This window comes from Hemitrygon akajei, chromosome 3, assembly GCF_048418815.1.
Source record: "Hemitrygon akajei chromosome 3, sHemAka1.3, whole genome shotgun sequence".
Classification (NCBI taxonomy): Eukaryota; Metazoa; Chordata; class Chondrichthyes; order Myliobatiformes; family Dasyatidae; genus Hemitrygon; species Hemitrygon akajei.
Window position 1 is genome coordinate 100966854 of NC_133126.1, and position 12699 is coordinate 100979552.

Below are 12699 nucleotides of genomic sequence, written 5' to 3' on the forward strand. Positions count from 1 at the left end.
GCTCCTCATTCAATTTAAATATGTAGTTATAAACCAAGCTTTTTTGCATAATATTCTATCGTGATCACTGCTCCTTAAATCAAATACATCGTTCTCATTATGCAACATGATCTAAAATAGCCTCTTCCCTCATTCTCCACTCTTACTAGTAATTTAGCTTGTCTAATCTAGATATATATTGAAGAACCCTATGCATATTCTATTACCCCTTTTACGTGCATCTCTAATTTCTAAATTTATACTATATCCTGCACTACCAGTACTGTTTGTTGGGCCAGTCAACAATTCTCACCCATGCATTCTGTCTCTTGCTGATTCTACATGTTGAACTTGAATCTGAAATTGGTCCGATAGGCTGTCTTTTTTTTCTTTTTTTTTAATTATCAAGCTTACCAAGCTTCCTTTTTCAATTTTGTAAAGTGTTGTAGAACGTTTAATTCTCAAGCTTGGAGACTACAACTACATCTATGGGACATTGGAAAAAAAGTTGAATTTCCCCATGGGGATGAATAAAGTATCTATCTATCTATTATAATGGCTATTAGATTGTAAATATTAATTTCCATTTATGCTGTTATGATATTTGTCCTTTTCCTTATCCCAACTTCAAAGGTCCTCTGTTTCACAGCAGTCAATAAGTTCATCCTTTGGCAGACCATCCTCATCCAGGCAGGCTCAAGGACACAAACAGGCTGAGGCTCCTCCAATGCCACCTTCAGAATCCCTGGACCTGCAGCTCACTAGACCAATTCCACAAATTTAGTCTAAAATTTGTTCATATACCCAGCGTCAGAATTTTTCTGCTTTTTTTCTACAAGATATCTAAAAGTGATATGATTGCTTAACCTGACAAGTTTGTGCTACCTTTTCTGTTATAGAGACAGCACTGAAACAGGTTATTTGTTCCATCTGTACATGCTGAAACTCTGCTTAGTTCCATTGACCCACACCTGGAACAGAGCCATTCACACCCTTTTCATCCAAGTACTTAACCAAATTTTTCTTAAATGTTGAAATTGAACCCATATCACCACTCCCACTGGCAACTCATTCTGCACTTTCACCATTCTCTGAGTAAAGATGGTTTCCTTGGCCCTTCAGCTTCCTCTTAAATATTTAACCTTTCACCCTTAATCTATGACCTCTAGTTCTGGACTCATCCAACCTCAGTGGAAAAAGCCTGCTTGTATTTTCCCTATCTATATCCCTCATAATTTTGTATACCTCTATCAAGTTTCCCCTCATTCTCTTAAGCTCCACGGAATAAAGTCCTAACCTATTCAACCTTAAAACTCGGGTCCAGAAGCTTGGCAACATCCTTGTACATCTTCCCTGTAATCTTTCAATCTTATTGATATTTCTTCAATATATCACAGTACTCTAAATAAGACCTCTTATACAGCTGTAACATAATATCCCAACTCATGGACTCAATACTTTGATTTATGAAAGCCAATGTACCAAAAACTCTCTTTATGATACTTTCTACCTGGTTCTGCCACTTTAAAGGAATTATGGATCTATATTCCTGGATCTCTCTGTTTTACCACACTCCTCAGTGCCCTACTGTCCACTGTGCAAGTCCTGTCCTACCCTGGTTTATCCTTTCAAACTGCAACACCTCACACTTTTTTGCATTTAATCCATCCACCATTTTCAGCCCATTTCTCCAGTTGATCCAGTTCCAGTTGCAAGCTTTGATATCCTTTCTTGCTGTCCACTACACCCCCATTCTTGATGTCTTGGGATCCAATCTTGAATCTCGCCCCAGTCTAAGAGGACATCCTGTGTGAATGGAATACTGTTAGAGTGGAGAGCCTGAGGCTTTGGTTCAAGAGACTAAGGCAAGTTTCTGGTAAGTTAGTTTCTTTCCATATCTCCTTATTGCACAATTAGAACAATGTGAATGCCAGGGAGGACTGTCAAAAGCTCCTCTTGTGGGATGTGGGAGGGCAGGAAGACTGGTGACTACACTTGCAGTCGCAGCTTTTTATAGACCACATTAGGGAATCAGAACGAGATGAATTCTAGATCACTCTGGAGGCTGAGGGGTTGATTGACAAGAGGTAGTTACACCTAAGATGCACAGCACAGGTAACTGGGTGAGGAGAGAGAAAAGGGAAAGGGGATAGGCAGCTAGTGCAGAGTACATGGTGGGAATAATGTTTTGAGTTGCCTCTTTTACAATGCAAGGAGTGTTATAGGTAAGGCGGATGATTTTAGAGAATAGATCAATACATGGAATTATGACATTGTAGCCATTGTTGCAGAAAGGAGAGGACTGGCAGCTCAATGCACCCCTGCAATCATTGCTTTAGATGTGATAGAGGGGGAGGTATTAAAGGGGAAAAGGCAGCACTAGTCAGGGAAACTGTTCAGACAGAACAGACTGTAGAGTTTGTCTACTGAGGCTATAAAGGTGAAGAAAGAAAGGGATAATCCCATAGATGAAAAATCTGCAGATGCTGGAAATCTAAGCAACATACATGAAATGCTGAAGGAACTCAGCAGGTCAGGCAGCATCTATGGAAAAGAATAAACAGTCGATGTTTTTGTCTGAGGCCCTCTGACTGACCTGCTGAGCTCCTCCAACATTTTCTGTGTGTGGCTTGGATAGTCACATTAATGGGATTACATTATAGACTACCCAGTAGGATTCAGAATAGAAAATCTCTAGAGAGATAGCAGATAGTTGCAAGAAAAATAAGGATGTGGTGATAGGTGGTTTTAACTTTCCACATATTGACTGGGATTCTCATACTGCAAAAAAACTGGAAGAATCACCTATTAGATAGATAGATACTTTATTGATCCCAAAAGAAATTACAGAACAACTCAGGGCAAGTGACAGATGTGTGTGTGTAGGAGAACTCTTTGGATCAAGTGATAATAATTCCGTTAGCTTCAAGATAGTTATGGAGAAGGCAAATCTGGTACTCTGGTTGAATTTACAAATTGGAAGAAGGCCAATTTTGATAGTATCAGAAAAGATCTGGCATTTGTAAATTGGGGTAATTGTTTTTCTTGTGAAGGTAAATGGGAGACATTTAAAAATATTATTTTGAGAGTACAGAGTATGTATGTTCCTGTCAGAATTAAGGGCAAGGATAACCAGTTTAGGGGACCTTGGTTTTTGAAGAGTATTACAATCCTGGTTTAAGCAGAAGGAAGAAGTGCATAGTAGGTTTAGGCGGCAAGGAACAAATGAGATGCTTGAGAAGTATAATTGCAAGAGAACACTTGTGGAGGAAATCTGGGTGGTTAAAAGAAGGCATGAGGCTGTTCTGGCAGAGAAGATGAAGGAGAATCCCAATTGTTTCTACAGATAAATTGCGAGCAAAAGAATATCAGGTGACAAAATTGGTCCACTTGAACATCAGTGTGGTCATCTATACATGGAACCAAAAGAGATGGAGATCTTAAATGGATTTTTTCCATCTTTATTGACTTGAGAAACAGGCATGGAGTCTATTGAACTGAGGAAACACAGCAGTGAGTTCATGAACTGTATACAGATTACAGAGAAGGAGGTGCTTGCTGTCTTGAGGTAAATTAGGATACATAAATCCCCAACAAATTTAAGAAAAAAATCCCATGTAATGATTTTGATGAGCTATGGTATGAACAAATTTGATGGTGATGATTCATTGATGGTAATCATTGAATCTCAATGATGTTAATGCATATATGTTATTAGAGATTACATTTGTGGCATGAATATTTATTCAGTCATTGAGTTATAAAGCATAGAAACAGGCCCTGTGGCCTGACTGGTCTATGCTGAGCAAGATGTGTACCTGATCTAGTCCCATTTGCATTAAACAACATAATCCGATGCCTGTGTTGTTTAGAATGCAAACAAGCCTTTATTTCTTCATTTGAACACTGTGGAATCATTGGGAAACACCCCCACTTCTGATATACACAAATGCAAATGAGGCAGCATCTACACAGAAAAATGAACAGTTGGTGTTTTGGGTTGAGATTCTTCATCAGGACTGCAAAATAAGTGGGTAGAAGCCAAAATACAAAGTTGGGGGTGTGGAGCAGAGTACAAGCTTGGCAAGTGATAGGTGAAACCAGGTGAAGGGGAGGGGGGACTGAAAGGGAATAAAGTGAGAAGTTGGGAGGAGACAGATGGACAAGGTAAAGAGCTGAAGATGGAGAAATCTGATGGCAGAGCTTAGCAGACCATGGAATAAGGAGGAAGAGATGACTGGCAAGTCATGAGGGCAGGAGAAGAAAGCTCAGTAGTGAGAAAGCTTGAGAATGAGGGAATACAAAGAAGGGTGGAGGAACAGGGAAATAGTTATTGGAAGTTAAATAGATTGATATTCATGCCTTCAGTTTGATGACCAAGATGGACAAATCTGCCCTACCTCTTACCTACTAATAGAAATCAATTGCAGTGTTCATGACAGAACTGCTTAAGTGAGAGAATGATTGGTATGTTGTCTGATCCATAGCCTCTGCCGTGTTCATTGCACTTGGTGTTTTTTTAATCTTACATGGAGTGAATCAAACTGGCCAAATGTTAGCTGCAGAAGAAAGCAGAGGTGGATTACACTCTTGGCCTTTCTGGCTGCACGCTGCCGTATATCCTTCAGCTTTGTCTTTAATGCCAACCGCAGTCATTACCATGGATATACTTGAAGCTTCCTGCTCCATTTGTTTGCTCATTGTCCCCCATCAATGACAACTAGATATGGAAGGACTGCAGAACTTAGACCTTACTGTTACCAATGTGATCACTTAGCTCTGTCACATGCTGTTTATTACATGTACAGAATAGTTGTGTGTTGTAGCTCTACCTGGTTGACATGTGCTCTCAGCATGCCCTTCTGCTTTCAGTGAACCAGCTTTGTAATGCAAAATGACCGTGAGAGCTAGGGACAGGAGAAGGCCACTCATCCCTTCGAGTCTGTCTACCATTCCATGGGATCATGACTGTCACTGAAAATCTGAAAAGGAAACAGAAAAATTTGTTGTTTCCAAGTTTCAGGATTGTTTAATGTCATTTCCAATACACAAACGTGAAGGAGAATGAAATAATTGTTACTCTGGATCCAATGTAGCACAAAAAACACAGTAAGATAAAGAATACAATAAATATAATACAGAAGATAGATTAAATACATAGATTGTATGTTTATACTTGAGTGTTTGTATATAAGGTGACTGACAGGAAATGATAAAGTAATGATGGTGGAGGAGGGTGTGTAGAGGGGCGGGTTAGTGGATTGAGGTATTGATCAACCTTATTGCTTGGGGAAAGTACTATTTTTAAGTTTGTTTGGCTTGGTGTGGATGCTACGTAGCCTTCTCTTTGATGGGAGTGGGAGGATGGATATGCATAGTTCAGTTCTCTTCAGCCTCATCAGAAAGAAGAGGCATTGGTGAGCTCCTCTGACTGTATAGAATGTGTTCTGGGATCATGTGAGTTTGAGATGTGCAGTCCCTGTGCCACACGTGAGGCTGCTTACCAACTAAAGAGCCCATGGTTTTTACAGGAAAGTTACTAACATGGTTAGAGCATTGGCTGATTGGCAGGAAGCAGCGAGTGGGAATATTGTCTGGTTGGCTGCCAGTGACTAGTGGTGTTCCCCAGGGGTTGGTGTTGGGACTGCTTCTTTTTATGTTGTGTATAAATGATTTACAATGTAGATGTTGGAAGTCTAAGGCCATACACACAAAATACTGGAGGAACAGGAAAATACAGGCCATGGAAAAGAGTATGGAAAACTCTTTTCTATGAAAAAGAGTAAACAGTTGACATTTTGGGCTGAGACCCTTCTTCAGGGCAGGAAAGGAAAATGAGAAGTCAGAGTAAGAAGATGGGGGGTGGAGGAAGAAGTACAAGGTAGCAGATGATAGGTAAACTGGGAGTGGGGGAGGGGTGAAGAAGAGAACTGGGAAGTTGATTGAAGGAAGAGATAAAGGACTGAAGAAGGGGTAATCTGATGGGCGAGGATGGAAGATAAGGGGGAGACGCACCAGAGGGAAGTTATGGGCAGGTAAGATGGTAAAGTGAGAGGGAAATAGGAGTGGGGTTGGGGCATTTACTGTAATTTCGAGAAATAGATGTTCATGCTGTCAGGTTGGAGGCTACCCAGATGGATATAAGGTTTTGCTCCTCCAACCTGAGTGTGGCCTCATCGCGACAGTAGAGTAGGATATGGACTAACATGTTGGAATGGGAAGTAGAATTGAAATGGGTGGCCACTGGGTGATCCCACTTTTTGTGGTGGTTGGACTGAAGAGGCTCGATGAAGCAGTCTCCCAATCTCTGTCAGGTGTGATATATAGGAGGCCATACTTGGAGCACCAGATACAGTAGATGCCCAAAAAACAGGACCTCCTGGTAGCCACCCATTTCAAATCTACTTCCCATTCCAACATCTCATTCCACTGCGATGAGGCCACACTCAAGTTGTAGGAGAAACACCCTATATTCTTTCTGGATGGCATGAACATTGACTTCTTGAACTTCTGGTAATTGTCTCCTATTCACCATTCCCCATTCATGTTGCTCTCTCTCACCTTATTTCCTTACTTTCCCCTGGTGCTTCTCCCCCTTTTCTTTCTTCCATGGTCTTGTGTCTTTGCTTATCAGATTCCTGCTTCTCCAGCCCTTTACAGCTCTTTACTTCAACACTCCCCCTCGCAGGGTTTCACCTACCACCTTGTACTTCTTCCTCCTCCTCCCCCCCCCCCCCCCCACTTTCTCTATCTGACTTCTCCTTTTCCAATCCTGATGAAGGGCCTCTGCTCCAAACGTCCACTGTTTACTCTTTTCCATAGATGCTGTCTGGCCTACTGAGTTCCTCCAGCATTTTGTGTGTTGCTTTTCATTCAAGAATCGATGGGTTATATTGGATGTAGTTACATCGAAAGAAATCTGGCTCAGGATTCAGACGCCATAAAGAGAAGAACATTTGTCATTCACAGATGGATCAAGACCTAGTGCACATAAAAAGACAATAATTGGCAAAAGAACTAAAAGTGATATTAAAGAAACTGCTTTTGCATGGCGAGTGGTTGGGGCCTGGAGTACATTAGAGGGAGAGGCAGCTGACGGGTACTACTCTGCAGGACTGTAGGCGATGAGGGAAGGAAAGGGCCAGTACGGCTTTGCTGCGGCCACAGGAACTCGGACAGTGAGCCGGGGTGCGGACGGCGCGGTCACGTGCCCCGTCCAGCCGCGCGCTCAAGGACAGCGCGCATGCGCGAGTGATGGCGGCGGTGCTGGAGCTGCTGTTGAGTGGCGAGTTGGCTGCGGCTGAGGCGCTGCCGTGGCTGCAAGTCCAGGTAAAGGAGGCAGGCGGCCTCACTTAGAAACCGCACTTTACCTTCCTGCCGTCCGGCTGAGTCTGAAAGAGGGGCAGGAGAGAAAAGGGTAGCAGATGGGCCCCGCCTTCCCACTTTCCTTTCCCTACCACCTAGACTTCACCATCTCCCTCCGCCATAGGCTTCACCCTCCCAGTTTTAAAGGGTTTCGGTCCGAAACGTCAACTGATGCTGACTTCCAGCATTTTGTGTGTGTTGTTCGGATTTCCAGCATCTGCAGATTTTCTTTTGTTTGTGGTTTGATTACCCTTACTCTTCGTTCCCGTACTCTCGTCCTTGCTTCCTAGGCTTCCCCTGCACCTCCGCCTCACCCGACCGTGGTCCCGCCACCCTAAGATTCCCCCTCGACTCCTTCCCTGTCAGGTCTCTCCCTACCCCTCGAATATAGGACATGATTGTTATATATGCTTTCAAAAGGCGCCTTCATTTTGCCTGCCAGCTTCGACATTTACTGAAACTTTTTCATCTTACATTTTAACAGGATGGTGAATTGAGTGACAAGCTTTTGGCATATAATTCCCTGAGGAAAAACTTTGTACCCTTTCTTCTAAATTTTTTAAGAGAACAGACAAACCAGCTGATACCAAACGGTCCACCTACTCCTGGAAAGACATCTTCTGCCAAGGGGCAGAAACCTCCTCAGGACAGGGATGAGGGCATTCAGATAGTAAGGATTAGCAATTCGCAGACCTCAAGAGGGACTAAAACACAGTTGTTCCCAGACACACCAAATAGTTCCTTTAATTCAAGTGCTTCCTTCCAGTCTCCTTCGTCCAGTGGCTCCTCATTTTTCTCAAAGTCCAACAGTGATGTGAACAGTGTAGTTTCCCCCATTAGTCCTGACCTCAGCAATAGTACCCCTTTGCGCTACGGAGAGCGACGATTAACTCAGAGAGCCAGCCTTGGGCAATTCATTGTTCAGAGTCCTGAAAACCAGTTTCAGCGACGTGCTAGGAAGAAGAATTTCATAGCTGCTTGTCGCCAAGGGGCCAAGGATTTGGGAAGAAGCCCAACTGAAGAGGATGTTGTGCAGTGGAATGCTAACAAGAGGCATGTGGAGTCTGTCAGCACCCCTTGTCCTGAAGCTCAGCTAAATATCCACAACCTGGAAGAATTTCCACCTGTGGGTGCAACTGCTTTTGGAAGGTAAATGTATGAATAACTTAATTCACAGTTCAATTAATATTAGAAACTAGGAGTAGGGCATCTTATTCTTTGAACATGCTTTTTCATTCATCAAAATCTTAACTCTTCCACTTTAACATCATTTCCCTGCAAAATCCCTACATCAGGCTCTGGGGCACTGGTGAGACCCCATTTGGAATACTGTGTGCAGTTTTGGACCCCCTGTCTTAGAAAGGATGTGCTGATGTTGGAGAAAGTTCAGAGAAGAACTCTCTGTTGAAATGTTGAAAGGGTTGGACAAAGTAGATGTGGAAAGGCAGTTTCCCTTGGTGGGTGAGTCCAGGACAAGAGGTCACAGTCTTAGAATTAGAGGGTACTCATTTAAAACAGAGATGAGGAGAAATTTTTTCAGCCAAAGGGTTGTGGATTTATGGAATTCGTTGCCACATACAGCTGTGGAGGCCCAGTCATTAAGGGTTTTTAAGGAGGAGATTGACAGGTATCTAATTAGTCAGGGTATCAGGGGATATGGGAAAAAAGCCAGAAATTGGAACTAGACGGGAGAATAGTTTAGCTCATGGTGGAGTGGTGGAGCAGACTCGATGGGCTGAATGGCCTACTTCTCCTTTGTCTTGTGATCTTTTGATTTCCCTCAATGTCTAGAAATCTTATCAATTTCTGTTATGAACAAAATCAATGACTGAACCTCAACAGCCCTTACAGGAAAAAGAATTCACCACCACTTGCATAAAGAAATCTCTCATCATTTGAGTCATAGAGTGATTGAGTTATAGAGAGATGCAGCAGGGAAACGGGCTTTGGCCCAACAAGTCTGTGCTGATCACCAAATAACAATGTACATTAATCCACTTTATTCTCACATCCTTCTCAACTCCCCTCAGATTATTCCACCCACTTAGAGTCAATTTACAGGCAATTAATTGACCAGCCTGTGTGACATTAGGATACGGGAGAAAACAGGTATCCACACTAACCACACAGACAGCACTGGTGTGGATCAAACATGGGTCACGAGCTGAGAGGTGGCAGCTGTATAACCTGCAACACTACCAATGCAAGTGGCTAAATGTCTTAAATGGGTCACCTCTTATTCTGAGACTCCTCAGCCAGCGGAGATGTCCTTGTATTCATCCTGTTAAGGCATGAAAAAATATTACAAGTTACCATGATCTCTCTTGCTTCCAAACTCTGGAATACAGCCCCAGTATACTCATTGTCTCATGGTGAAGCAGTCCAGTGAATCTTCACTGCGTTCCCTGTACGGACGGCCCTCCTCATCTGCGAGTTTTGCATGCGCGAATTCAACCAACCAAGAATCGAGAAAACCCAGAAGTGCTCTTCCAGCACTTGTTAGAGCATGTAAAGACTTTTTTTCTTGTCATTATTACTTAAACAATGCAGTATAATAACTATTTTACATAGCATTTACATTGTATTATAAGTAATCTACAGATGATTTAAAGTACTTGGTTGATGTGGAGGATCAAAACCCCAAAACCCAATAATTAAACTACTGTGTTGCTTAGTAATAATTGTAGCTTTCTTTCATTGGGGCAGGGCCTTTCTCACTTTATCCTTTAAAATTGTTCTGATCGTTGACTGACTGTAGCCTAACACTTTTCCAATTACCGATGACGTTTCACCTCTTTCTGATCGCTTTATTATTTCCACTTTATTTTCAATCGTGATCGTGATTATTTTCGTGACCAAAACCACTGCAGATTCACAGCTCCGCTGCCGCGTCCTAATGTCCACTGCACTGAGACAGGTTAAATAAGGTCTGGGGTTCCGCTGGGTCCTAAGGTCCACTTCATTGAGATAGGTTGAATAAGGGACTTGAGCATCCATGTTTTTTGGTATTTGCGAAGGGGTCCTAGAACCAATCCCTCGTGGATAAGGAGGGCTGACTGTATGACAAAAAAGCAAAACTGTATAATCTAGATGCAGCCTCACCAATAATGTATATGATTGTAGTTAGTCTAGAACACTCATCTTGTAATAATACCATTATTAATAATAATACCATTCCTTCCTAATAATTTGCTATGCAGGCATTGTGTGCAGGTTCACCCAGGTTCCTATCAGCTTCAATGCATGTCAACATTTTGAACAATAACTCTGCTTCTCTGTTTTGTGTATTAAAGTGTACTAAACTTCATATTTATTCACCTAGTATTACATCTGCTGCATCCTTGCTCACTCACCCAGCTTTCCTATTTTCCCTCAAAACCTTTTTGCATTCACACTTGGTTTAGTATCATGAAAAAAACCTGGAAGTGTGACAGTTAGACTTGGCTGAATTGACAATTGAATCTCTTTACCCTTTTGCTTGAATTGTCAGATGTGGTCCAGCAATAGCTGTCATGCCTGTGGGTCATATTTGGTGCAAGTCCATCCCAGAAACTGGAATAAGAAGGCAAACTGACATTCTACTGCTGCACTGTTGTAGATTCAGTCTTTTGGATATGAACCTTTAGAGAACATTGTCTTGCTATTTCATATATCAAGTTCTTGTATGTTTTTAATTAAGGTGGTTGACTTCCCCTGATGTCCAAGGGAATACTTACCTGACAAAATTAAAAAATCTGGCTCTTGTTTGAAAACTGCATGAGCTCTGACTGAGATAATTTACATGTTTTGCTGGTGACAAAGTGAGGCAATGGAGGACAGTAAATGTTCCATTTTTGAAGAATGGGGCAAGGGGCCTGGCATTTACAGACCTACGTTGAATTTAGGGAAGCTCTTGGAATAAATTCCAAGGATCGGATGCAGTGCTTTGGAAAGGCAGAGACTGACCAGGAATAATCAGCATGTCTTTGTCAAGGGCAGACTTTATTTCAGCAATCTGAATTTTTTTTACAAAGTACAGTACATTCCAGTTAATTTGAACACATCAGGACTATACATTTTGGCCCAATTGAGTGGCTGCCTCATTTAGCTGAAGTTACATGGAAATGGATAAAAAGGTATCAGAGACAAACTACTGTTAAACTGAGTAACAAAGTTATGTATTTAAATGAAATAGAGCAAATAAGAACACTACCAATGCTATAAAATGGTAGGTATTAGTTCCATGAACATTACCTTACTACATTTTTATACACACACGCACGCACGCACGCACGCACACACACACGACTCTTTGAGGGCTTTTGCTATTGCTTGCATGGTGGGAGGGGGTTGGTGCTTTTCCTGGAGCAAATGGTGGGAGAGTTGGGTGGAGGGAGGGCTTTGGGGTTATGATGTTTTTATCATTCTATCATTAATTCTTTGGTGTTATGGTTGTCTGTGAAGAGTAAGAATTTCAAGTATATTATACTCATTCTCTGATATTAAATTGAACCATTTACTATAATTTACAGTTATGTGTTACAATGTACTGCTGCTGTATAACAAATTTCATCATACGCCAGTAATGTTAAACTTTCTGATTTTGATGGCTATCGACAGAGGAATTCACCCAGTGTATACTGTTGTGTTCTTTTGATTGAATGTAAATGAACAAAGTCAGCGCAGCACCTAGTGCAGATAATGAATTGCATTCATGCAATGTCTTCAATGGTTGCATTGTCCATATCTTCATTCTCATTGTAACATTCATGGTGATTGTTAATACCTTAATTCTTTGTAGGTCCTAACTTGTTGAAATAGTGAAAACATTTGATTTTCACTCTCGACCGTTTCTGGTATCTCCAAGTCTGAATACTTGAAACCACAGTGAGCAAATCAGTTCTGAATTGTATTACTGCTTATTTCTCATCAACTATCAGTGACTAAAATCACTGCTTTTTGAACACAAACACACACAACTGACACTAAAAACCGTTCGCTCTAAGCTTAGTGTAGTGTTTAACTGTCATATAAGTGCAGGTGACTGACGTTAGTTAGAAACAATCTCTTGTCCTAATTAAGTGGCATAGTATCCCAAATAAATGAAGGGAGTCCTGGCTATTTTCTCATTTGGTTTTGTTCTCTGAGAGTTGTCTGAAAATCAGTGGCTGTACTAATTAGCTGATGGAATCCACTGTATGGATGTGGTTTACATGAATTTCAGTCTCACATGATAGAGTGGTTGAAAAGGTTAGGGGCCAATGGATCTAAGGCAATTTGGCAATTGGTTCCAAAAGTGCTTGGCAGTAGGAGGCAGATGGTGATGTTGGAGAGTTGTTTTTGTGATTGAATGCCTGCAACCACCAGGATTGCTAC

At 41.7% G+C, this 12699-nt stretch overlaps 1 protein-coding gene across 2 annotated transcripts in view; it reads left to right on the forward strand.

Moving 5' to 3' along the window:
• Positions 1-7212: 7212 nt before the first annotated feature.
• The window catches only part of cdan1 (codanin 1), a 217538-nt gene continuing 212051 nt past the window's right edge, over positions 7213-12699 (forward strand). For both annotated transcript variants that reach the window (XM_073040499.1, XM_073040500.1), the window contains exons 1-2: positions 7213-7308; positions 7829-8493. In XM_073040499.1, coding sequence (XP_072896600.1) covers positions 7234-7308; positions 7829-8493 — 740 coding nt within the window. In that variant the 5' untranslated portion in view covers positions 7213-7233. The remainder of the gene's footprint in view (positions 7309-7828; positions 8494-12699) is intronic.